At 46.8% G+C, this 26448-nt stretch overlaps 1 protein-coding gene across 2 annotated transcripts in view; it reads right to left on the bottom strand.

Annotated features, from left to right (window-relative positions):
• Positions 1-26448, bottom strand: part of slc35f3b (solute carrier family 35 member F3b) — a 149010-nt gene that overhangs the window by 49706 nt on the left and 72856 nt on the right. Inside the window, exon 1 of one of the 2 annotated variants that reach the window (XM_031813109.1) lies at positions 20635-21113. The exons of the other annotated variant lie outside the window; for it this stretch is intronic. Coding sequence (XP_031668969.1) covers positions 20635-20710 — 76 coding nt within the window. The 5' untranslated portion in view covers positions 20711-21113. Of the gene's footprint in view, positions 1-20634; positions 21114-26448 lie in introns of those variants that run through there. 2 annotated transcript variants of the gene reach the window in all.

Below are 26448 nucleotides of genomic sequence, written 5' to 3'. Positions count from 1 at the left end.
CCTGCCTGCAGAACCCTGTCCTCCCTCCTCCCTGCCTGCAGAACCCTGTCCTCCCCCTCCCTGCCTGCAGAACCCTGTCCTACCCCTCCCTGCCTGCAGAATCCTGTCCTCCCTCCTCCCTGCCTGCAGAACCCTGCCCTCCCTCCTCCCTGCCTGCAGAACCCTGTCCTCCCTCCTCCCTGCCTGCAGAACCCTGTCCTCCCTCCTCCCTGCCTGCAGAACCCTGTCCTCCCTCCTCCCTGCCTGCAGAACCCTGTCCTCCCCCTCCCTGCCTGCAGAACCCTGTCCTACCCCTCCCTGCCTGCAGAATCCTGTCCTCCCTCCTCCCTGCCTGCAGAACCCTGTCCTCCCTCCTCCCTGCCTGCAGAACCCTGTCCTCCCTCCTCCCTGCCTGCAGAATCCTGTCCTCCCCCTCCCTGCCAGCAGAACCCTGTGCTCCTGCTAGAGCTGACCAGCTCAACTGTAAGTGCTGTTAATGTGAAGTTGAAACATCTAGGACCGCCGAGTGCGGAAGTGCGTAGAACATACAAATGGTCTGTCCTAGGTTGCAACACCCACTACCGAGTTCCAAACTGCCTCTGGAAGCAACGTCAGCACAAGAACTGTTCATCCGGAGCTTCATGAAATGGGTTTCCATGGCAGAGGAGCCGCACACAAGCCTAAGATCACCATGCGCAATGCCAAGAGTCGGCTGGAGTGGTGTAAAGCTCACCGCCATTGGACTCTGTCGCAGTGGAAACACGTTCTCTGGAGTGATGAATCACACTTCACCATCTGGCAGTACGACAGACGAATCTGGGGTTGCTGGATGCCAAGAGAACTCTACCTGCCCCAATGCATACTGTCTACTTTAAAGTTTGGTGGAGGAGGAATAATTGTCTGTGGCTGTTTTTCATTGGTGGGGCTTGGCCCCTTAGTTCCAGTGAAGGGAAATCTTAATGCTACAGCATACAATGACATTCCAACTTTATGGTAACAGTTTGAGGAAGGGACTTTCCTGTATCAGCATGACAATGCAAGGTCCATACAGAAATAGTTTGTCGAGATCGGTGTGGAAAGAACTTGACTAGCCTGCACAGAGCCCTGACCTCAACCCCATCAAACACCTTTGGGATGAATTGGAACACCCAACATAATCGCCCAACCTCAATAATGCTCTTATGGCTGAATGGAAGCAAGTCCATTGTTCCAACATCTAGTGGAAAGCCTTCCCAGAAGAGTGGAGGCTGTTATAGCAGCGAAGTTCCAACATCTAGTGCAAAGCCTTCCCAGAAGAGTGGAGGCTGTTATAGCAGCGAAGTTCCAACATCTAGTGGGAAGCCTTCCCAGAAGAGTGGAGGCTGTTATAGCAGCGAAGTTCCAACATCTAGTGGAAAGCCTTCCCAGAAGAGTGGAGGCTGTTATAGCAGCGAAATTCCAACATCTAGTGGAAAGCCTTCCCAGAAGAGTGGAGGCTGTTATAGCAGCGAATGGGGGACCAACTCCATATTAATGCCCATGATTTTAGACTGGGATGTTGGACGATCTTGTGTCTACATACTTAAAGTCATACAGTGGTATCATCATTGGATCAGATCGGACAGAGACAGCAGTGGGACCTGCTCTGCTCGCCTCCAAGGCTGTTAGGGTGTGTGGGTCTGTGTTGGAGGGTGAAGTCTGTCAGGTTGTGTGGGTCTGTGTTAGTGGGTGAAGTCTGTCAGGTTGTGTGGGTGTGTGTTAGTGGGTGAAGTCTGTCAGGGTGTGTGGGTCTGTGTTAGAGGGTGAAGTCTGTCAGGTTGTGTGGGTCTGTGTTAGAGGGTGAAGTCTGTCAGGGTGTGTGGGTCTGTGTTAGAGGGTGAAGTCTGTCAGGGTGTGTGGGTCTGTGTTAGAGGGTGAAGTCTGTCAGGTTGTGTAGGTCTGTGTTAGAGGGTGCAGTCTGTCAGGTTGTGTGGGTCTGTGTTAGAGGGTGAAGTCTGTCAGGGTGTGTGGGTCTGTGTTAGAGGGTGAAGTCTGCCAGGGTGTGTGGGTCTGTGTTGGAGGGTGAAGTGGTTGGCAGGCTGCTCTGCTCAGCTCTGTCTCAGTGATTCAGGAAGTAAACTTATCAATCACGTTCCCGTATCTAATCCTTCCTCCCTGCCTGGCCAACACAGTCTAGAGAAACTCTAAACATATCTACTCCTTCCTCTCTGCCTGGCCAACAAAGTCTAGAGAAACTCTCCACATATCTACTCCTTCCTCCCTGCTTGGCCAACACAGTCTAGAGAAACTCGAAATGTATCTAATCCTTCCGCCCTGCCTGGCCAACACAGTCTAGAGAAACTCTCCACATATCTAATCCTTCCTCTCTGCCTGGCCAGCACAGTCTAGCGAAACTCTCCACGTATCTAATCCTTCCTCTCTGCCTGGCCAACACAGTCTAGAGAAACTCTCCACATATCTAATCCTTCCTCTCTGCCTGGCCAGCACAGTCTAGCGAAACTCTCCACGTATCTAATCCTTCCTCTCTGCCTGGCCAACACAGTCTAGAGAAACTCTCCACGTATCTAATCCTTCCTCTCTGCCTGGCCAACACAGTCTAAAGAAACTCTCCACATATCTAATCCTTCCTCTCTGCCTGGCCAGCACAGTCTAGCGAAACTCTCCACGTATCTAATCCTTCCTCTCTGCCTGGCCAACACAGTCTAGAGAAACTCTCCGCGTATCTAATCCTTCCTCCCTGCCTGGCCAACAGTATAGAGCAACTCTAACCATATCTAAACATTATTATGGATCCCCATTAGTTCCTGCCAAGGCAGCAGCTACTCTTCCTGGGGGTTATTATGGATCCCCATTAGTAGCTTTATTATGGATCCCCATTAGTTCCTGCCAAGGCAGCAGCTACCCTTCCTGGGGTTTATTAGTTCCTGCCAAGGCAGCAGCTACTCTTCCTGGCGTTTATTAGTTCCTGCCAAGGCAGCAGCTACTCTTCCTGGGATTTATTATGGATCCCCATTAGTTCCTGCCAAGGCAGCAGCTACTCTTCCTGGGGATTATTATGGATCCCCATTAGTTCCTGCCAAGGCAGCAGCTACTCTTCCTGGGGTTTATTATGGATCCCCATTAGTTCCTGCAAAGGCAGCAGCTACCCTTCCTGGGGTTTATTAGTTCCTGCCAAGGCAGCAGCTACTCTTCCTGGCATTTATTAGTTCCTGCCAAGGCAGCAGCTACTCTTGCTGGGGTCTAGCAATATTAAGGCAGTTAAACATGCTTAAAACATTACATTACAATACATTTTCACAGGATCTGTGACCAGAGCCAGGCACAGTCAGTCAGATACAGTCAGTGGGGCTCAGCTGTGACAGCACCCAGAAGCCTGGGTTTAATCCTGAGGCTGGGCCTGTGTCGAGCAGTCACTCAAAAGCCTATCAGAGTGCAGCAACCGACTACGCCCTACCCAACGTTGTCAGACCAAATAAAACCAGAGATAGACTACAACCCCCAGGCTGGACTCAGCTGTCAGGGGACCAGAGGGAGACAGAGAACAGACAGAGAATATGTCTGTTATTGAACAGCCCTCCCTCCCTCCCTCCCTCCCTCCCTCCCTCCCTCCCTCCCTCCCTCCCTCCCTCCCTCCCTCCCTCCCTCCCTCCCTCCCTCCCTCCCTCCCTCCCTCCCTCCCTCCCTCCCTCTTCTCTTATTTTCCTTCACCCTCTGTGAGCTGAGCCCTTGTTAGGGGGCATCTGAGGAGCTCACTGTCACTGTGTGTGTGTGTTTATGTATCAGGGTGAGTTACAGTGTGTGTGTGTGTGTGTGTGGGGGGGGGGGGGGGTGCTGTAGCTCTGGCTAGACAGACACGTCACATTGGTCACTGACACGGTACTACACAGCATGTCACCCACCACCACTGTGTGTGTATCTGTTTATGAGAGTGTTTGACAGACTGTGGTTGCTCAGTACGTGGTCTTGAGTATACTATTCTCTACTTTTATCCCTCCTTCCCTGCTATCCCACTCTCCCTCCCTTCACCCCCTCTCCTCTCCTTCAGTGCCCTCCACCAGTCAGCCAGCAGAGTCCTGGTGAGGTACCCAGAACTCCTTCCCTTCCTCCCTCCATCCCCCTCTCCTCTCCTCCTTCCATCCCCCCCTCCTCATCCCCTCTCATCCCTCCCTCCATCCCCTCTCATCCCTCCCTCCATCCCCCTCCTCCCTCCCTCCCTCTCCTCTCCTCTCCTCATTCCCCCTTTCCTCTCCTCCCTCATCCCCCTCTCCTCTCCTCACCTCCCTCCTCATCCCCCTCTCCTCTCCTCTCCCCCTCCCTCATCCCCTCCCCTCCTTCCTCTCCTTACCCCTCCCTCTCTCATCCCTCACCCCCTCTCTTCCTCCCTTCCTTCCTCTCCCCTCCCTCCCTGCTATCCCCCTTCCGTCCTCACCCCCCTCTCCTGCAGTTCCCTGTTGTATGTTGTGATACATACAGGAAGTGTATTTATTTATGGTAACAGACAAGAGACAGTTAGGACAAAAGACTAAAGACTGGATAAAGAAGTAAAGCTTGAAAGCCACATTGACGAGCGCAGCCCATAACCACATAGCAGGAAGGCCTCTGCTTCGATGTGGCTTCGCTGCAGTCAGCAGAAGACTGGTGTCCATCTATCTCCATTGGGGAGATTCCTTCAGCCTCCTGTTTAACATACTGGAGGGATTCCCAGCACTTTTCTCCACGGATCAATATTTTATAAAGATGTGCCAGGGCTCTCCTGTCAAATTAATGGATGTGCACTTTAGGCAGCCACCGCAGGTGTCTTTCCGAACAGCAGTTACACCTCACATGCCCTGTGAGGTGTGTGTGTGTGTGGTTGTGTGTGTGTGTGTGCATGGTTGTGTGTGTGTGTGTGTGCGCTGTCAGTTGCCGCTAGCTAAGTGTCGAAGGGATTTTATCAGCCTCACAAAACCTTGGATCTAAGACTTCAACACACATTTCAACAGACTCAGATCAGAGTGACAGACTACCGTAGCATCTTAATGCTAAAACAGAGTTACAGACTACCGTAGCATCTTAATGCTAAAACAGAGTTACAGACTACCGTAGCATCTTAATGCTAAAACAGAGTTACAGACTACCGTAGCATCTTAATGCTAAAACAGAGTTACAGACTACCGTAGCATCTTAATGCTAAAACAGAGTTACAGACTACCGTAGCATCTTAATGCTAAAACAGAGTTACAGACTACCGTAGCATCTTAATGCTAAAACAGAGTTACAGACTACCGTAGCATCTTAATGCTAAAACAGAGTTACAGACTACCGTAGCATCTTAATGCTAAAACAGAGTTACAGACTACCGTAGCATCTTAATGCTAAAACAGAGTTACAGACTACCGTAGCATCTTAATGCTAAAACAGAGTTACAGACTACCGTAGCATCTTAATGCTAAAACAGATTAGTTTTATAGTCCATCTTAGCAAGGTGCTGTCTGTTTATTAGCAGGTGACTTTCATTACAGTATGGGCCTTAAGTAATGGGAAAATGAAATTGGTGGCCTACACCATAAATTATAGGGGAATTCAAAGGGAAAAGTAGATTTGTCAAAGTGTTGCCAAGACGCAGAGGGACTAAGCTGCCAGGTCAATGTTGTTTACCAATGAAATAGGATACAACAAATAATGAACAACATAAACTTCTGCCAACACTTTTCTGCCTCTGTGGAGTAGTACTTATAATTGGACACCGTGGCTTCTGGTCTCAGCTGTTTATTATTATTATTATTATTTTTTACAAAGAGCATCTTTGTTACGGAGGGGTATTAGGCAGAAGCGAAGAAAGAAAATAAGTGATATAAAAATCTACTTTTGTTTATGAAAAAGTGGCATTTACCTGAATAATAAAATATAAATAAAATGTAGAGAATAAAATTGACATTTCATTGTGAGAATAAAGTTGCAGTTATATTTGAAGATTAAAGTAGGGGATTTGGTAAATTGCATGCTTCCCTGGCTCCCTGTTGCAGGTAGGTTACAGTTTTGTTCTGGAGGCAGCTGGCACAGCCAAAAGTCAATTTTGTTTAAATTTATTTAACTTATATTTTATCAGGGAGTCATAAAATCCGATTTTAAGCCTAATTGTAACCTTAACCTTAAATTAAGACCAAAAAGCAAAAGCAAATTTTGACTTTGCAGCTGGCCTTTCTAGGGGAAATGATTCAGTTCTGCCTCCAGGACAAGATTCATGACAATAAAGGTCAACCTGCCTGTTGCTGAGCACCACAGCTGAGTTAGATGTCCTGGTGAAACTACACTTTAGAATATGCCTTAGTAAGAAGGAAATCTTGACAATTTAATTAATTATTATAAGCATTAGGATCGTGAAGAGATTGTGCCGCAGATTGGGTCTTTTCAGAAGGAGGAACCACATGGGCTATTGGCGGCAGGTAGCCTAGTGGTTAGAGTGTTGGGCCAGTAACCAGCAGGTAGCCTAGTGGTTAGAGCGTTGGACCAGTAACCAGCAGGTAGCTTAGTGGTTAGAGCGTTGGGCCAGTAACCAGCAGGTAGCCTAGTGGTTAGAGCGTTGGGCCAGTGACCAGCAGGTAGCCTAGTGGTTAGAGCGTTGGGCCAGTAACCAGCAGGTAGCCTAATGGTTAGAGTGTTGGGCCAATAACCTGCAGGTAGCCTAGTGGTTAGAGCGTTGGGCCAGTAACCAGCAGGTAGCCTAGTGTTTAGAGCGTTGGGCCAGTGACCAGCAGGTAGCCTAGTGGTTAGAGTGTTGGACCAGTAACCAGCAGGTAGCCTAGTGGTTAGAGCGTTGTGTCAGTAACCAGCAGGTAGCCTAGTGGTTAGAGTGTTGGACCAGTAACCAGCAGGTAGCCTAGTGGTTAGAGCGTTGTGTCAGTAACCAGCAGGTAGCCTAGTGGTTAGAGTGTTGGACCAGTAACCAGCAGGTAGCCTAGTGGTTAAAGCGTTGTGTCAGTAACCAGCAGGTAGCCTAGTGGTTAGAGCGTTGTGTCAGTAACCAGCAGGTAGCCTAGTGGTTAGAGTGTTGGACGAGTAACCAGCAGGTAGCCTAGTGGTTAGAGCGTTGTGTCAGTAACCAGCAGGTAGCCTAGTGGTTAGAGTGTTGGACCAGTAACCAGCAGGTAGCCTAGTGGTTAGAGCGTTGGGCCAGTGACCAGCAGGTAGCCTAGTGGTTAGAGCGTTGGACCAGTAACCAGTAGGTCGCCTAGTGGTTAGAGGGTTGGGCCAGTAACCAGCAGGTAGCCTAGTAGTTAGAGGGTTGGGCCAGTAAGGTGGCTGGATCGAATCCCTGATCTGACAAGGTAAACATCTGTGGTTCTGCCCCTGAACAAGGCATTATATTAAGAATAACTGCTCCCCGGTAGGCCGTCGTTGTAAATAAGAATTTGTTATTAATTAACTGACTTGCCTAGTTAAATAATATTAGAAACTTCCTCATTCCTCCTCCTCAGACCTCACCGCTCACCTAGTGAAGTATCATCCTGCACTAGTGTCACCCCTCATTCTCAACTCTCACCCTGCAATGGTCAGTTACCACCCCTCTGCCTCACCTCTCTCATCCACACATCAGTCAATTCTCACCCCCTGCAGGACACCACATACTTTATATATTTAAAATCACAATGAGCATGTCTATTGGCAAGAACACATGTCACATCACAATGAGCATGTCTATTGGCCAGAACACATGTCATATCACAATGAGCATGTCTATTGGCCAGAACACATGTCATATCACAATGAGCATGTCTATTGGGCCAGAACACGTCATATCACAATGAGCATGTCAATTGGCCAGAACACATGTCATATCACAATGAGCATGTCTATTGGCCAGAACACATGTCATATCACAATGAGCATGTCTATTGGGCCAGAACAAATTTCATATCACAATGAGCATGTCTATTGGGCCAGAACACATGTCATATCACAATGAGCATGTCTATTGGGCCAGAACAAATTTCATATCACAATGAGCATGTCTATTGGGCCAGAACAAATTTAATTTCACAATGAGCATGTCTATTGGCCAGAACACATGTCATATCACAATGAACATGTCTATTGGCCAGAACACGTCATTTCAAAGAGACAGCCAGCAATTATCATGTATCATCATGATGATTCAATTCATTTTGAAGATACAAGCAACAACATCGTATGGAAATATGTTTCCATACACAAACTAGAGAACTTCACCTGCCAGCTAGCAGCTAAACTAGATGGGGTAGGTCTAGTTACAAAGCAGAACCAATGAGTTATAGACAATTCATTTGCTTAACTGTAGGAAATATGTTTGAAATGGGCTTTGATTGCTTTAATTGATTAACCAACCCATGTTATTTAGCTATATTAAGCTATGGTGGTGTACCAGAATTCTAAGATTGCAATATGTTAGGCAAGATCCAGGAAGTGGAGTGGTTGTGTTTACATGTGGCATGTCACAGTGAAGTGCCAACAACATCCATATTAGCTAGCAACATTGTCATTGTAATGAATTGAATCCTAGTTCATTATGATGATGATCATACATAATGGCCAGCTATCTTATACTTCCACATGCATTGTTGTTGTTGTGGTCGGCTCTTAGCATGTATTTTGGCCAATTGAAAAGCTCATTATTGTGATTAAATGAGTGCCAGGGTGAAGGGTGAGAAGGAGAAGTGAGGCTTGACCAGAGCAGGGGTGATAAGTGACCAATTCAAGGGTGAGGGGTGAGAAGGAGAAGTGAGGCTTGACCAGAGCAGGGGTGATAAGTGACCAATTCAAGGGTGGGGGGTGAGAAGGAGAAGTGAGGCTTGACCAGAGCAGGGGTGATAAGTGACCAATTCAAGGGTGAGGGGTGAGAAGGAGAAGTGAGGCTTGACCAGAGCAGGGGTGATAATAAGTGACCAATTCAAGGGTGAGGAGGATTGAAGGGGAGGGGTGACACTTGAGTAGTGCAGGGTTGATACTTGACTAGGGGAGTGGTGAGGTCTGAGAAGGGAGAATGGGGAAGTTCCTAATAGGTATTCTGTACAGCTGTGTTCCGTGGTCTGTGCTGATAGCAGCTGTTGCTTGTGATTATGGCTGGAATAATATCCTACTGTATCCTACTGAAAATATCAAACCTTTTTTACTCTATTCTTGAAACATTTTGACATTATTCTTGAAATGTAATTTTTACTTTATTCTCAAAATGTCAACTTTATTCTCTGTGTATTGTGAGTTTTGAAGTACGATCCATGCAAAAACAATGATCATACAACCACCAGCCATTACTGTTATTATTCCTCTTCACTAGACTTGATACTTATAATATTCCGTGCTTGTCTAGGTGGGGAGTGTGAGCTCCAGGGACTAGAGTTTGAGGTTTGTATGTAAACACATCTGTTATCAATGGATCGCTGTATAACCTGTGGTCAAGGTAACTGGACCACTGGGGATATGGTCAATCACAGTGTTGTAACCGTCCCAGTCCAGCTGTGGTAGCCAATGAAATGTCATCTCCCCTGGAAGGCAGGAGTGTTTTAAAGTGCTTTGAAGACTAAATATATTTCAAGACAAATCCATTTTTCATCATTCCACAGAGGACTGTGGACTGGCGCTGAGAGAGGGGATTTGTCACAAGGAGAGAGAGAGAGAGAGAGAGAGAGAGAGGTATAGAAAGAGAGAGGTATAGAAAGAGAGAGGTATAGAAAGAGAGAGAGGTATAGAAAGAGAGAGGTATAGAAAGAGAGAGGTATAGAAAGAGAGAGGTATAGAAAGAGAGGTATAGAGAGAGGTATAGAGAGAGAGAGAGGTATAGAGAGAGGTATAGAAAGAGTGAGGTATAGAGAGAAAGAGGTATAGAAAGAGAGAGGTATAGAAAGAGAGAGAGAGAGAGAGAGAGAGAGGTATAGAAAGAGAGAGGTATAGAAAGAGAGAGGTATAGAGAGAGAGAGGTATAGAAAGAGAGATGTATAGAAAGAGAGAGAGGTATAGAAAGAGAGAGGTATAGAAAGAGAGAGAGGTATAGAAAGAGAGAGGTATAGAAAGACACCAAATTGAGACTCTGCACGCAGAATTCTGCAAAAATATCCTCCGTGTACAACGTAGAACACCAAATAATGCATGCAGAGCATGCCCACTAATTATCAAAATCCAGAAAAGAGCTGTTAAATTCTACAACCACCTAAAAGGAAGCGATTCACAAACCTTCCATAACAAAGCCATCACCTACAGAGAGATGAACCTGGAGAAGAGTCCCCTAAGCAAGCTGGTCCTGGGGCTCTGTTCACAAACACAAACACACACTACAGAGCCCCAGGACAGCAGCACAATTAGACCCAACCAAATCATGAGAAAACAAAAAGATAACTACTTAACACATTGGAAAGAATTAACAAAAAAACAGAGCAAACTAGAATGCTATTTGGCCCTACACAGAGAGTACACAGCGGCAGAATACCTGACCACTGTGACTGACCCAAAATTAAGGAAAGCCTTGACTATGTACAGACTCAGTGAGCATAGCCTTGCTATTGAGAAAGGCCGCCGTAGGCAGACATGGCTCTCAAGAGAAGACAGGCTATGTGCTCACTGCCCACAAAATGAGGTGGAAACTGAGCTGCACTTCCTAACCTCCTGCCCAATGTATGACCATATTAGAGAGACATATTTCCCTCAGATTACACAGATCCACAAAGAATTCGAAAACAAATCCAATTTTGAAAAACTCCCATATCTACTGGGTGAAATTCCACAGTGTGCCATCACAGCAGCAAGATTTGTGACCTGTTGCCACGAGAAAAGGGCAACCAGTGAAGAACAAACACCATTGTAAATACAACCCATATTTATGCTTATTAATTTTATCTTGTGTCCTTTAGCCATTTGTACATTGTTAGAACACTGTATATATATATAATATGACATTTGTAATGTCTTTACTGTTTTGAAACTTCTGTATGTGTAATGTTTACTGTTAATTTTTGTTGTTTTTCACTTTATATATTCACTTTGTACGTTGTCTACCTCACTTGCTTTGGCAATGTTAACACATGTTTCCCATGCCAATAAAGCCCTTGAATTGAATTGAATTGAATTGAAAGAGAGAGGTATAGAAAGAGAGAGGTATAGAAAGAGAGAGGTATAGAAAGAGAGGTATAGAGAGAGGTATATAGAGAGAGAGGTATAGAAAGAGAGAGAGAGAGAGAGGTATAGAGAGAGAGAGGTATAGAAAGAGAGAGAGAGAGAGAGAGAGGTATAGAAAGAGAGAGAGAGAGAGAGAGAGAGAGAGAGAGGTATAGAGAGAGAGAGGTATAGAGAGAGAGAGGTATAGAGGGAGAGAGGTATAGAGAGAGAGAGGTATAGAGAGAGAGAGGTATAGAGAGAGAGAGGGAGAGAGGTATAGAGAGAGAGAGGTATAGAGAGAGAGAGGTATAGAGAGAGAGGTATAGAGAGAGAGGGGTATAGAAAGAGAGAGGTATAGAAAGAGAGAAGTATAGAGGGAGAGAGAGGTATGGAGAGAGAGAGTGGTATGGAGAGAGAGAGGTATAGAGAGAGAGAGGTATAGAAAGAGAGAAGTATAGAGGGAGAGAGAGGTATGGAGAGAGAGAGTGGTATAGAGAGAGAGAGGTATAGAGAGAGAGAGGTATAGAAAGAGAGAGGTATAGAGAGAGAGAGAGGTATAGAAAGAGAGAGGTATAGAGAGAGAGGTATAGAAAGAGAGGTATAGAGGGAGAGAGAGGTATGGAGAGAGAGAGGTATAGAGAGAGAGGTATAGAGGGAGAGAGAGGTATGGAGAGAGAGAGGTATAGAGAGAGAGAGGTATAGAGAGAGAGAGAGGTATAGAAAGAGAGAGGTATATAGAGAGAGAGGTATAGAGAGAGAGAGGTATAGAGAGAGAGAGGTATAGAGAGAGAGAGGTATAGAGAGAGAGGTATAGAGAGAGAGAGAGAGAGAGAGAGAGAAAGCAGGCTGGGTGTCTGTCTGAGAAGTGGTGAGCACAAACACACCCACCCACCCCTACACCCACACCCACACCCACACACACACACACACACACACACACACACACACACAATGGTATTTATACGCAGTGGCCTCTGTGATTCACTCCACCTGCAGAGTGGGTGTACTGTATGTTGACATCACAGAGGGCGCAGGCTGTTCAAAACAGGGACATCTCTGCTGCTGTCCTCTCCTGTCTGTCCTCTCCTCTGTCCTGCTCCTGTCTGTCCTCTCCTCTGTCCTCTCCTCTGTCCTGCTCCTGTCTGTCCTCTCCTCTGTCCTACTCCTGTCTGTCCTCTCCTCTGTCCTACTCCTGTCTGTCCTCTCCTCTGTCCTACTCCTGTCTGTCCTCTCCTCTGTCCTACTCCTGTCTGTCCTCTCCTCTGTCCTGCTCCTGTCTGTCCTCTCCTCTGTCCTCTCCTCTGTCCTGCTCCTGTCTGTCCTCTCCTCTGTCCTCTCCTCTGTCCTACTCCTGTCTGTCCTCTCCTCTGTCCTACTCCTGTCTGTCCCCTACTCTCTCCTCCCTCTCCTCTCCTCTTCTCTCCATACTCTATAATACCTCATCTCCTCCCTCTCCTCTCCTCTCCATACTCTATAATACCTCATCTCCTCCCTCTCCTCTCCTCTTCTCTCCATACTCTATAATACCTCATCTCCTCCCTCTCCTCTCCTCCATCAAAATATGCCTGTCTTGTCCAGTACTCTCCTCTCCTCCATCACTCTCTCCTGTCTTGTCCAGTACTCTCCTCTCCTCCAGCACTCTCTCCTGTCTTGTCCAGTACTCTCCTCTCCTCCATCACTCTCTCCTGTCTTGTCCAGTACTCTCCTCTCCTCCATCACTCTCTCCTGTCTTGTCCAGTACTCTCCTCTCCTCCATCACTCTCTCCTGTCTTGTCCAGTACTCTCCTCTCCTCCATCACTCTCTCCTGTCTTGTCCAGTACTCTCCTCTCCTCCAACACTCTCTCCTGTCTTGTCCAGTACTCTCCTCTCCTCCATCACTCTCTCCTGTCTTGTCCAGTACTCTCCTCTCCTCCATCACTCTCTCCTGTCTTGTCCAGTACTCTCCTCTCCTCCATCACTCTCTCCTGTCTTGTCCAGTACTCTCCTCTCCTCCATCACTCTCTCCTGTCTTGTCCAGTACTCTCCTCTCCTCCATCACTCTCTCCTGTCTTGTCCAGTACTCTCCTCTCCTCCATCACTCTCTCCTGTCTTGTCTAGTACTCTCCTCTCCTCCATCACTCTCTCCTGTCTTGTCCAGTACTCTCCTCTCCTCCATCACTCTCTCCTGTCTTGTCCAGTACTCTCCTCTCCTCCATCACTATCTCCTGTCTTGTCCAGTACTCTCCTGTCCTCCATCACTCTCTCCTGTCTTGTCCAGTACTCTCCTCTCCTCCATCACTCTCCTGTCTTGTCCAGTACTCTCCTCTCCTCCATCACTCTCTCCTGTCTTGTCCAGTACACTCCTCTCCTCCATCACTCTCTCCTGTCTTGTCCAGTACTCTCCTCTCCTCCATCACTCTCTCCTGTCTTGTCCAGTACTCTCCTCTCCTCCATCACTCTCTCCTGTCTTGTCCAGTACTCTCCTCTCCTCCAGCACTCTCTCCTGTCTTGTCCAGTACTCCCCTCTCCTCCAACACTCTCTCCTGTCTTGTCCAGTACTCTCCTCTCCTCCATCACTCTCTCCTGTCTTGTCCAGTACTCTCCTCTCCTCCATCACTCTCTCCTGTCTTGTCCAGTACTCTCCTCTCCTCCATCACTCTCTCCTGTCTTGTCCAGTACTCTCCTCTCCTCCATCACTCTCTCCTGTCTTGTCCAGTACTCTCCTCTCCTCCATCACTATCTCCTGTCTTGTCCAGTACTTTCCTCTCCTCCATCACCCTCAATGTCTGTCCTTTCATCTTCTCTCCACACTCTGTGATCCTCTTTCCCTACCTCTCTCCTCCCCCTCTGCCTCTCCAGTCCCCCCTCTCTTCTCCTCTCCTCTAATCTTCTCTCCTTCTCTTTCAATACAGTCTAGAAAAGATCCCCTGTTAGCTTCTCCTGTACACTCTCTTTCCTGCAACTGGCAATCCATCAAAATAAACTGGCCAAACTTCACAAGTTATATGCTAGGCTATCAAACACATAGGAATACAATTCTCCATCCTCTTTCCTACCTACACAGTAAATGATTTCACTGGAGATTGAACCCTGACCCTCATATCTCCAAGGCTGACAGGTCATTCTTCCAAGCCAGTGAGGCCACTGAACAAGGATCAATTTCTGTGTCATAGTAACCGTGTTGATGTGTATGAGACTGTGCTTCAACGTCCACTTACTAAACAAATCCTCCATTGGGACAATCAATCTCCTCCACTTCATAAAGCTGATTAAAAAGTGAATGATCATTCTCTCACTGCATGTGCCTCTGTAAAACTAAAGATAATGTCAGTCTGGACTGTAAAACACATTCTCTAGGGTGGACAGGGAAGGTTCAGTTCCTCTAGAGTGGACAGGGAAAGTTCAGTTCCTCTAGGGTGGACAGGGAAGGTTCAGTTCCTCTAGGGTGGACAGGGAAGGTTCAGTTCCTCTAGGGTGGACAGGGAAGGTTCAGTTCCTCTAGGGTGGACAGGGAAGGTTCAGTTCCTCTAGGGTGGACAGGGAAGGTTCAGGTCCTCTAGGGTGGACAGGGAAGGTTCAGTTCCTCTAGGTTGGACAGGGAAGGTTCAGTTCCTCTAGGATGGACAGGGAAGGTTCAGTTCCTCTAGGGTGGACAGGGAAGGTTCAGGTCCTCTAGGGTGGACAGGGAAGGTTCAGTTCCTCTAGGTTGGACAGGGAATGTTCAGTTCCTCTAGGGTGGACAGGGAAGGTTCAGTTCCTCTAGGTTGGACAGGGAAGGTTCAGTTTCTCTAGGGTGGACAGGGAAGGTTCAGTTCTTCTAGGGTGGACAGGGAAGGTTCAGTTCCTCTAGGGTGGACAGGGAAGGTTCAGTTCCTCTAGGGTGGACAGGGAAGGTTCAGTTTGTCTAGGGTGGACAGGGAAGGTTCAGTTTGTCTAGGGTGGACAGGGAAGGTTCAGTTTGTCTAGGGTGGACAGGGAAGGTTCAGTTCCTCTAGGGTGGACAGGGAAGGTTCAGTTCCTCTAGTGTGGACAGGGAAAGTTTCAGTTCCTCTAGGGTGGACAGGGAAGGTTCAGTTTGTCTAGGGTGGACAGGGAAGGTTCAGTTCCTCTAGGGTGGACAGGGAAGGTTCAGTTCCTCTAGGGTGGACAGGGAATGTTCAGGTCCTCTAGGATGGACAGGGAAGGTTCAGTTCCTCTAGGGTGGACAGGGAAGGTTCAGTTCCTCTAGGGTGGACAGGGAAGGTTCAGTTCATCTAGGGTGGACAGGGAAGGTTCAGTTTGTCTAGGGTGGACAGGGAAGGTTCCGTTCCTCTAGGGTGGACAGGGAAGGTTCAGGTCCTCTAGGAAGGACAGGGAAGGTTCAGTTCTTCTAGGGTAGACAGGGAAGGTTCAGTTCCTCTAGGGTGGACAGGGAAGGTTCAGTTCCTCTAGGGTGGACAGGGAAGGTTCAGTTCCTCTAGGGTGGACAGGGAAGGTTCAGGTCATCTAGGGTGGACAGGTAAGGTTCAGGTCCTCTAGGATGGACAGGGAAGGTTCAGTTCCTCTAGGGTGGACAGGGAAGGTTCAGTTCCTCTAGGGTGGACAGGGAAGGTTCAGTTTGTCTAGGGTGGACAGGGAAGGTTCCGTTCCTCTAGGGTGGACAGGGAAGGTTCAGTTCCTCTAGGGTGGACAGGGAAGGTTCAGTTCTTCTAGGGTAGACAGGGAAGGTTCAGTTTGTCTAGGGTGGACAGGGAAGGTTCTGTTCCTCTAGGGTGGACAGGGAAGGTTCAGTTCCTCTAGGGTGGACAGGGAAGGTTCAGTTCTTCTAGGGTAGACAGGGAAGGTTCAGTTCCTCTAGGGTGGACAGGGAAGGTTCAGTTCCTCTAGGGTGGACAGGGAAGGTTCAGTTCCTCTAGGGTGGACAGGGAAGGTTCAGGTCCTCTAGGGTGGACAGGGAAGGTTCAGGTCCTCTAGGATGGACAGGGAAGGTTCAGTTCCTCTAGGGTGGACAGGGAAGGTTCAGTTCCTCTAGGGTGGACAGGGAAGGTTCAGTTTGTCTAGGGTGGACAGGGAAGGTTCCGTTCCTCTAGGGTGGACAGGGAAGGTTCAGTTCCTCTAGGGTGGACAGGGAAGGTTCAGTTCTTCTAGGGTAGACAGGGAAGGTTCAGTTCCTCTAGGGTGGACAGGGAAGGTTCAGTTCCTCTAGGGTGGACAGGGAAGGTTCAGTTACTCTAGGGTGGACAGGGAAGGTTCAGTTACTCTAGGGTGGACAGGGAAGGTTCAGGTACTCTAGGGTGGACAGGGAATGGTCAGTGTGTGTGTGTGTGTGTGTGTGTGTGTGTGTGTGTGTGTGTGTGTGTGTGTGTGTGTGTGTGTGTGTGTGTGTGTGTGTGTGTGTGTGTGTGTGTGTGTGTGCTTGTGTGTCAGTCTCTCCATACACAACAGCAGGAGAGGAAGGGTATCCCCCTAACACAGCACTGAGAGAGACAACCCTTCCTGCACGCTCACCTTTCAGACACTGCTGGAGCACACAGGGACAACAAAGACCGCTGTGAGTGATTCAACAATATAAACACAGCTTTAGGACACACACACACACACACACACACCATCCAGCTGTGAATGTAAAACAGTAATTAGTCTGTCCTCTTCCTTTCCGATCTCAACAGGAAATGCTAGTTTCCTCTGTGTACTGCTGTATTCTTCTAGTGGTGAAGCTTCCTCTTCTACTAGTATGCTGAGTCAAGGTTTTATTTTTGGCTTGGCTAACTAGCTAGCTAACTAGCTGTCTAATGTTTTTGTTTGAAAAATGCATCTGGGCCCAGTACCATCTTTTTTGTTTCACCTGGCTGCCAGTTCCTGATCTTTTGAAAACATCATGTGAGGAGTGGTCTGAAGCGTGAGAGGAATGGGAGAGGAATGGGAGACAGAGGACTACAACAGCTGTGAGACAGACGGCTCATAGAGAAGACCACTGGATACTATTCTGAACTTTGTGTTGTGAGCTGCTGAGACGTCACCCAAGTGGTGATACACAGAGTGAAGGAGGAGGAGTCCAGTGGCTGTAAGAGGCTGTTTCCCAGCTCCCTCCACTCAGGACATGAACTGACCCTCTCCGTCTGCAGAGGATGCAGCATTCAAAGACTTCTATTGGTTGACCTGTCAGAATAGATTGTTTGTGTTTTGCTTATGAAGTGCTTGGAGATTTCTATTATGAAAAGCGCCATAGAAGTTAATAATAATACATTATCATTATTCTTATAAACTCTAGGATACACACTAGAATGTTCTGTGATCATAGTGGAACTCTGAGACACACTAGAATGTTCTGTGATCATAGTGGAACTCTGAGACACACTAGAATGTTCTGTGATCATAGTGGAACTCTGAGACACACTAGAATGTTCTGTGATCATAGTGGAACTCTGAGACACACTAGAATGTTCTGTGATCATAGTGGAACTCTGAGACACACTAGAATGTTCTGTGATCCTAGTGGAACTCTGAGACACACTAGAATGTTCTGTGATCATAGTGGAACTCTGAGACACACTAGAATGTTCTGTGATCATAGTGGAACTCTGAGACACACTAGAATGTTCTGTGATCATAGTGGAACTCTGAGACACACTAGAATGTTCTGTGATCATAGTGGAACTCTGAGACACACTAGAATGTTCTGTGGTCATAGTGGAACTCTGAGACACACTAGAATGTTCTGTGATCATAGTGGAACTCTGAGACACACTAGAATGTTCTGTGGGTCACTGGTAACCCTAGAAGGAAGGACACACACAGCAACTTAACCAAGGAGGAGGCAACAGAAGCATTGGACTGTCATAAAAGGAATAGTTATTTTACAGAGTGAATAATGTAAAGTAAGCCTCTGGTTGAAACTCCTCTGGTTGAAAGTTGCCCCACACTGATCTAAGATCCTAACCTTAGCCATTATACTACAGGTTTACTACCTGTTTACTGGTAGGGTTATAAAGGTTACTACCTGTTTACTGGTAGGGTTATAAAGGTTACTACCTGTTTACTGGTAGGGTTCATAAAGGTTTACTACCTGTTTACTGGTAGGGTTATAAAGGTTACTACCTGTTTACTGGTAGGGTTATAAAGGTTACTACCTGTTTACTGGTAGGGTTCATAAAGGTTTACTACCTGTTTACTGGTAGGGTTATAAAGGTTACTACCTGTTTTACTGGTAGGGTTATAAAGGTTACTACCTGTTTACTGGTAGGGTTCATAAAGGTTTACTACCTGTTTACTGGTAGGGTTATAAAGGTTACTACCTGTTTACTGGTAGGGTTATAAAGGTTACTACCTGTTTACTGGTAGGGTTCATAAAGGTTACTACCTGTTTACTGGTAGGGTTATAAAGGTTACTACCTGTTTACTGGTAGGGTTATAAAGGTTACTACCTGTTTACTGGTAGGGTTCATAAAGGTTTACTACCTGTTTACTGGTAGGGTTATAAAGGTTACTACCTGTTTACTGGTAGGGTTATAAAGGTTACTACCTGTTTACTGGTAGGGTTCATAAAGGTTTACTACCTGTTTACTGGTAGGGTTATAAAGGTTACTACCTGTTTACTGGTAGGGTTATAAAGGTTACTACCTGTTTACTGGTAGGGTTCATAAAGGTTTACTACCTGTTTACTGGTAGGGTTATAAAGGTTACTACCTGTTTACTGGTAGGGTTATAAAGGTTACTACCTGTTTACTGGTAGGGTTCATAAAGGTTACTACCTGTTTGCTGGTAGGGTTATAAAGGTTACTACCTGTTTACTGGTAGGGTTATAAAGGTTACTACCTGTTTACTGGTAGGGTTCATAAAGGTTTACTACCTGTTTACTGGTAGGGTTATAAAGGTTACTACCTGTTTACTGGTAGGGTTATAAAGGTTACTACCTGTTTACTGGTAGGGTTCATAAAGGTTTACTACCTGTTTACTGGTAGGGTTATAAAGGTTTACTACCTGTTTACTGGTAGGGTTCATAAAGGTTTACTACCTGTTTACTGGTAGGGTTATAAAGGTTTACTACCTGTTTACTGGTAGGGTTCATAAAGGTTTACTACCTGTTTACTGGTAGGGTTCATAAAGGTTTACTACCTGTTTACTGGTAGGGTTCATAAAGGTTTACTACCTGTTTACTGGTAGGGTTCATAAAGGTTACTACCTGTTTACTGGTAGGGTTCATAAAGGTTTACTACCTGTTTACTGGTAGGGTTATAAAGGTTACTACCTGTTTACTGGTAGGGTTATAAAGGTTACTACCTGTTTACTGGTAGGGTTCATAAAGGTTTACTACCTGTTTACTGGTAGGGTTATAAAGGTTACTACCTGTTTACTGGTAGGGTTATAAAGGTTACTACCTGTTTACTGGTAGGGTTCATAAAGGTTTACTACCTGTTTACTGGTAGGGTTATAAAGGTTTACTACCTGTTTACTGGTAGGGTTCATAAAGGTTTACTACCTGTTTACTGGTAGGGTTATAAAGGTTTACTACCTGTTTACTGGTAGGGTTCATAAAGGTTTACTACCTGTTTACTGGTAGGGTTCATAAAGGTTTACTACCTGTTTACTGGTAGGGTTCATAAAGGTTTACTACCTGTTTACTGGTAGGGTTATAAATGTTTACTACCTGTTTACTGGTAGGGTTCATAAAGGTTTACTACCTGTTTACTGGTAGGGTTCATACAGTTTTACATCTTTGAAGTTGTTTATGGTAAGTATCAAAGCCAATTACACATTTTCAAAATGGCACTTAAGCCACGTGTGGTCTCGGTGTGTTCGTTTTTTGGACCAGTCAGAATGGTTAGAATGTGTTTGTGTGTGGCGGGGTGTCGGTCCCTGCCCTGTTCTGCTACAATAACAGCTTCATGCTCCCCCATGCACTCACTCATGATGGACAAGCAGCACAACATTTCAATGGCCCGATGCATTTTGCAGGACAAAACTACTTTTTGGCCATACATCTGTTGTCTGATTTGCATTTTACAGGTTCGACAAATAATTTTTGGGGGTGTTATTATAATTAGTGACGATTATGCAGATGATGTTGGGGAGAAATGAATTCTTAACTACATTTTTGAAAGTGCAGAACGAAATACAGTCTGGCTTTTACACAATACAACGAAAGAAGAGATTGTTCGAATAAATGACTGTAACAACATTATCTCCCATCATGATCTAGACATTTTTCCAGGGTAGTAAATGTGTAATTAGAAGCGTTGATGGTCTATTAAGATAAAGTCTTCCCGAACGCATCCCTAATTGCCGTGAAGGGGGGTTCATTCCGTTGGTAATCAGAAGCGTTTTGGCACGCAACGGTACATTTATAAAAGTTAATCGGTGCCTCAAAGCGGATAACTCTTTCACCAACACCATTCATCACCCCTGACTGACCCAAGTTTCTCTGCCACAGTCACACAACACCAAACGTATAGGCTATACCTATCTTCTGGTTGATTTACAAGCCTAACCTTGGACACTACAACATGTAGGTTTCAAGGGTGAATGTGAAATAGGCTACACATATGAGGTAGACGAATACCAAATCAGACTTTAAACTAGACCGAAGTCAAGTCACAGAACGGAGTTCTCCCTACCTTTGACTTTCGTTAAGGTGAGCACCGGGCTGTTGCAAGCGGACAGCGGGGCAACCCTGGCCGAATGCTTCTTCATAGTGATGAGCTCGGAAAGGCTGAGCTCTCCCCTCCTCGGCTACATCCCTGAATCTGGTGGGGTACCGGCTATGGGACTTTTGATGCTTCTTGTCTTTACTCTTCTCTAAACCTCAGCAGTTTTCCGCTACCTCTCTCGTCCTCTCTCGGCTCCGCAGTCTTTCGCTACCTCTCGTGCATCCACCTTCGGCCCCTCCGTTCCTCAACTCTCCCTCAGTCGTTTATTTCTTCTTCTGATTCGATTCCCCTCCCTCATTCCCTCCCTCCCTTCCCCGGTTCTGCAGTATCCCGCCAGCGCGTGAGTCTGGGCTCTCTCTCTCTCTCTCTCTCTCTCTCTCTCTCTCTCTTCACATGTTAAACAGTAGAGGCAATTGCTGCAATTTGCTACGTCACGCGTACCGTAGGCATCCACCATCTCCCTCACTTGTATTATCTCTCCTCCCCGGGCCCCTCTGTACGTCCCGAGCCAGACGTGCCGTGCCCGCTGCCAACCCACCAGACCCCCCGAAGCGCGGTTCCCGGGGGCAGGTGGTTGGTGACTCAGAGCCGGTTGCAGCTTGGAGATGTGAGGAAGGATCGATCACGGCGGGCAGCGGTGTAACTGCTGTACATTGGAGTGGCAGGGATCTGATGAGACTGGGGCTGATGTAGAGGGAAAATATACTGTAGCCTACCCGTCCTATTCAAGGGTTATATGAAGACACAAGGCTTGCATGGGGAGGCAGTTTTCCTTCTCAATAGAAAGTCTTGGAAAAATGCCATTTTCGCCAAGCTGGTCTCAGAGCATTTCCTATTATTCTGTATGTAAATCTAGTACACTTAATTTAGTATGGTATTTTACGTTTCGTTTGGTTTGTATTAATTTGTGATGTCCATCAACAATTTCGTATTATATGTTACGAATTACAATTCGTATTATATGTTACGAAATTACAAAATGTACAATCAATATGCTACGAATTTGCCAAACATACTATATGTTACGAATTTGCCAAACATACTATATGTTACGAATTTGCAAAACATACTATATGTTACGAATTTGCCAAACATACTATATGTTACGAATTCTAGCTAGGTGGCTAGGAGGTGAACGTTAGCTACCTGGCTAATGTTAGCTGGGGTTAGGGGTTAGGGTTAAGATTAGGGTTAGGTTAAAGGGTTTAGTTTAGGGGAAGGGTTAGCTAAAAGGGTTAAGTTTAGGGGAAGGGTTTGCTAACATGCAAAGTAGCTCAAAAGTAGTAAGTAGTTGAAAAGTTGCTAATTAGCTAAAATTGTCTGTGATGAGATTGGAACTTACAACCTTTGGGTAGTTAGACGTTCGTGGTAAACTCCCGACCAACCACCCTACTTTCGTTTTTGCCCTAAGTAGCCATCTGTCTTATCTTAATCATGCCAAACATTACACATCATACTAATTTGAGTGTCCAAGATTTACATTTAATATGTTACGTCTAGTCTATGAGACCAGGCTGTTTACGCAGCATATTTGATCCAGTACACCGATTTTACACAGTGTGAGAAAATAAAAGCACATTATACTGATTTATATTATCCCTCTGGAATTGGTTTGTCTTTTGCTCTGGTTGAAAAATACACCTGCCATTCTAACATTGTGTTATTACTAGTAGTAGGATCTATTGAAGTTGACAAGGAAGCATTTTGTTTACAAGGCATTGCCGAAATAGCAACACCTTATAAATCAAATCAATCAAATTGTACTTAGCCCATATTCAACTTTAGAATGTAAGTTTGATTATTATCCTTGTTGTTCCTCAACATGTTTGATCAATACCCTGCTGATAACCACTCCACCACCACCCATTATCTTTCATAATGCTCTTCCTAAACCCACTGGAGGATACGATGACTGACACACACAACTCACAACAACTGACACACATCACTCACAACGACAGACACACACACCATTCACGATGACAGACACACACAATCCACAGTGACCGACACACATCATTCACAACGACAGACACACATCATTCACAACGAGAGACACACATCATTCACAACGACAGACACACACATCATTCACAACGACAGACACACACATCATTCACACCGACAGACACACACATCATTCACAACGACAGACACACACATCATTCACAACGACAGACACACACACCATTCACAACGACTGACAGGCATCATTCTCCCCAGGGCAGGTAGAAGTGCTGAATGGCAGCTCTGACCAACTGACTGAGGATAACCTCTGTGTGTGTGTGTGTGTGTGTGTGTGTGTGTGTGTGCGTGCGTGTGTGTGTGTGTGTGTGTGCTCTTCTCATATTAGTTCCACCATGGGGCCTGTTCCAGCAATAAGAGGGCAGTTAAACTACTATAATGTTACATTCCAATAGAGACCCTCAAACTCCCCCCCCCCCCTGGAAAGGTTGTACTGACGACCTGTCTGTGTGTGTGTGGCTATGTGTGTATGGTTGTGTGTGTGTGGCTCTGTGTGTATGGGTGTGTGTGTGTGTGGCTATGTGTGTATGGTTGTGTGTGTGTGTGGCTATGTGTGTATGGTGGTGTGTGTGTGGCTATGTGTGTATGGTTGTGTGTGTGTGGCTCTGTGTGTATGGTTGTGTGTATGGTTGTGTGTGTGTGTGTGGCTATGTGTGTATGGTTGTGTGTGTGTGTGGCTATGTGTGTATGTGTGTGTGTGAGGCTATGTGTGTATGGTTGTGTGTGTGGCTATGTGTGTCTGGGTGTGTGTGTGGCTCTGTGTGTATGGTTGTGTGTGTGTGGCTATGTGTGTATGGATGTGTGTGTGGCTATGTGTGTATGGTTGTGTGTGTGTGGCTATGTGTGTATAGTTGTGTGTGTGTGGCTCTGTGTGTATGGTTGTGTGTATGGTTTTGTGTGTGTGTGGCTATGTGTGTATGGTTGTGTGTGTGTGTGGCTATGTGTGTATGGTTGTGTGTGTGTGTGGCTATGTGTGTATGGTTGTGTGTCTGTGTGCACGTATGTGTGCTCCGGTGCGTGCGCGTGTATAAAATCTGTTGGGGGAGTGTGTACATGACTAAAAGAAGCCACTCTGAATAATTCACTGGCTAGACTCTTCCTCTTCACTAGATTCTACAGGCTCATATCCCCTGATCTGATAACTAGGACAAGGGGTTGAACAGGCTAGGATCCCCTGATCTGATAACTAGGACAAGGTGTTGAACAGGCTCATATCCCCTGATCTGATAACTAGGACAAGGTGTTGAACAGGCTAGGATCCTCTGATCTGATAACTAGGACAAGTTGTTGAACAGGCTAGGATCCCCTGATCTGATAACTAGGACAAGGTGTTGAACAGGCTAGGATCCCCTGATCTGATAACTAGGACAAGGTGTTGAACAGGCTAGGATCCTCTGATCTGATAACTAGGACAAGGTGTTGAACAGGCTAGGATCCTCTGATCTGATAACTAGGACAAGGTGTTGAACAGGCTAGGATCCCCTGATCTGATAACTACGACAAGGTGTTGAACAGGCTAGGATCCTCTGATCTGATAACTAGGACAAGGTGTTGAACAGGCTAGGATCCCCTGATCTGATAACTAGGACAAGATGTTGAACAGGCTAGGATCCCCTGATCTGATAACTAGGACAAGGGGTTGAACAGGCTAGAATACCCTGATCTGATAACTAGGACAAGGTGTTGAACAGGCTAGAATACCCTGATCTGATAACTAGGACAAGGTGTTGAACAGGCTAGGATCCCCTGATCTGATAACTAGGACAAGGGGTTGAACAGGCTAGGATCCCCTGATCTGATAACTAGGACAAGGTGTTGAACAGGCTAGGATCCCCTGATCTGATAACTAGGACAAGGGGTTGAACAGGCTAGAATACCCTGATCTGATAACTAGGACAAGGTGTTGAACAGGCTCGGGTCCCCTGATCTGATAACTAGGACAAGGTGTTGTACAGGCTCGGATCCCCTGATCTGATAACTAGGACAAGGTGTTGAACAGGCTCGGATCCCCTGATCTGATAACTAGGACAAGGTGTTGTACAGGCTCGGATCCCCTGATCTGATAACTAGGACAAGGTGTTGAACAGGCTCGGATCCCCTGATCTGATAACTAGGACAAGGTGTTGTACAGGCTCGGATCCCCTGATCTGATAACTAGGACAAGGTGTTGAACAGGCTCGGATCCCCTGATCTGATAACTAGGACAAGGTGTTGTGTCCCAAATGGCACCCTATATTCCTCAAATTCAAATCTGGACCTTGAAGCTCGATCCATAGATTTGTTTAATTCATCCCTTCTTCCCCCTATGGGCCCTGGTCGAAAGTAGTGCTCTATATAGGGAACAGAATGCCATTTGGGACAGAGATACGCAGAACTCTACAAAAACACACCAGACACTCTAACCCCCCCTTCCCCAACTCACTTACCTTTGAACCCAGAATCAAATCTCACGTGTCCTAACATTTACTTGAAGAGACTGTCACAAGACACAAAGTTTTCACCAAGTGCTAGGCTCGAGGTTCAAGGAAATGAATGTCTCGGTCTACTAACTATTGTAACTACTGTTCACTGTTGCCTTTCTTACACACCATTTCACAATTTCACCATTTCCTACACCACCGGAAAAGAGTCCTTAGTGCATGAAGAGCATGTTCTTTTCCAAACCCAAACCCTCTCCCCCCAGTCCTCTCTTCCCCCAGTCCTCTCCTCCCCCAGTCCCCTCCACCCCCAGTCCTCTCTTCCCACAGCCCCCTCCACCCACAGTCCTCTCTTCCCCAGTCCTCTCTTCCCCAGTCCTCTCTTCCCCCAGTCCCCTCTTCCCCCAGTCCTCTCTTCCCCAGTCCTCTCTTCCCCAGTCCTCTCTTCCCCCAGTCCCCTCCACCCCCAGTCCTCTCTTCCCACAGTCCCCTCCACCCACAGTCCCCTCCAACCCCAGTCCTCTCTTCCCCAGTCCTCTCCTCCCACAGTCCTCTCTTCCCACAGTCCTCTCTTACTTGAAGAGACTGTCACAAGACACAAAGTTTTCACCAAGTGCTAGGCTCGAGGTTCAAGGAAATGAATGTCTCGGTCTACTAACTATTGTAACTACTGTTCACTGTTGCCTTTCTTACACACCATTTCACCATTTCACCATTTCCTACACCACCGGAAAAGAGTCCTTAGTGCATGAAGAGCATGTTCTTTTCCAAACCCAAACCCTCTCCCCCCAGTCCTCTCTTCCCCCAGTCCTCTCCTCCCCCAGTCCTCTCTTCCCCCAGTCCCCTCCTCCCCCAGTCCCCTCTTCCCCCAGTCTCCTCTTCCCCCAGTCCTCTCCTCCCCCAGTCCTCTCTTCCCCCAGTCCTCTCCTCCCCCAGTCCTCTCTTCCCCCAGTCCCCTCTTCCCCCAGTCCTCTCTTCCCCCAGTCCCCTCTTCCCCCAGTCCCCTCCTACCCCAGTCCTCTCTTCCCCCAGTCCTCTCTTCCCCCAGGCCTCTCTTCCCCCAGTCCCCTCTTCCCCCAGTCCCCTCCTACCCCAGTCCTATCTTCCCCAGTCCTCTCTTCCCAAGTCCTCTCTTCCCCCAGTCCCCTCCACCCCCAGTCCTCTCTTCCCACAGCCCCCTCCACCCACAGTCCTCTCTTCCCCAGTCCTCTCTTCCCAAGTCCTCTCTTCCCCCAGTCCCCTCTTCCCCCAGTCCTCTCTTCCCCAGTCCTCTCTTCCCCAGTCCTCTCTTCCCCCAGTCCCCTCCACCCCCAGTCCTCTCTTCCCACAGTCCCCTCCA

Source organism: Oncorhynchus kisutch, unplaced genomic scaffold (assembly GCF_002021735.2).
Source record: "Oncorhynchus kisutch isolate 150728-3 unplaced genomic scaffold, Okis_V2 Okis04b-Okis11a_hom, whole genome shotgun sequence".
NCBI lineage: Eukaryota > Metazoa > Chordata > Actinopteri > Salmoniformes > Salmonidae > Oncorhynchus > Oncorhynchus kisutch.
Note: the sequence above shows the minus strand (reverse complement) of the source record. Positions and strands in the feature narration are given on the sequence as shown.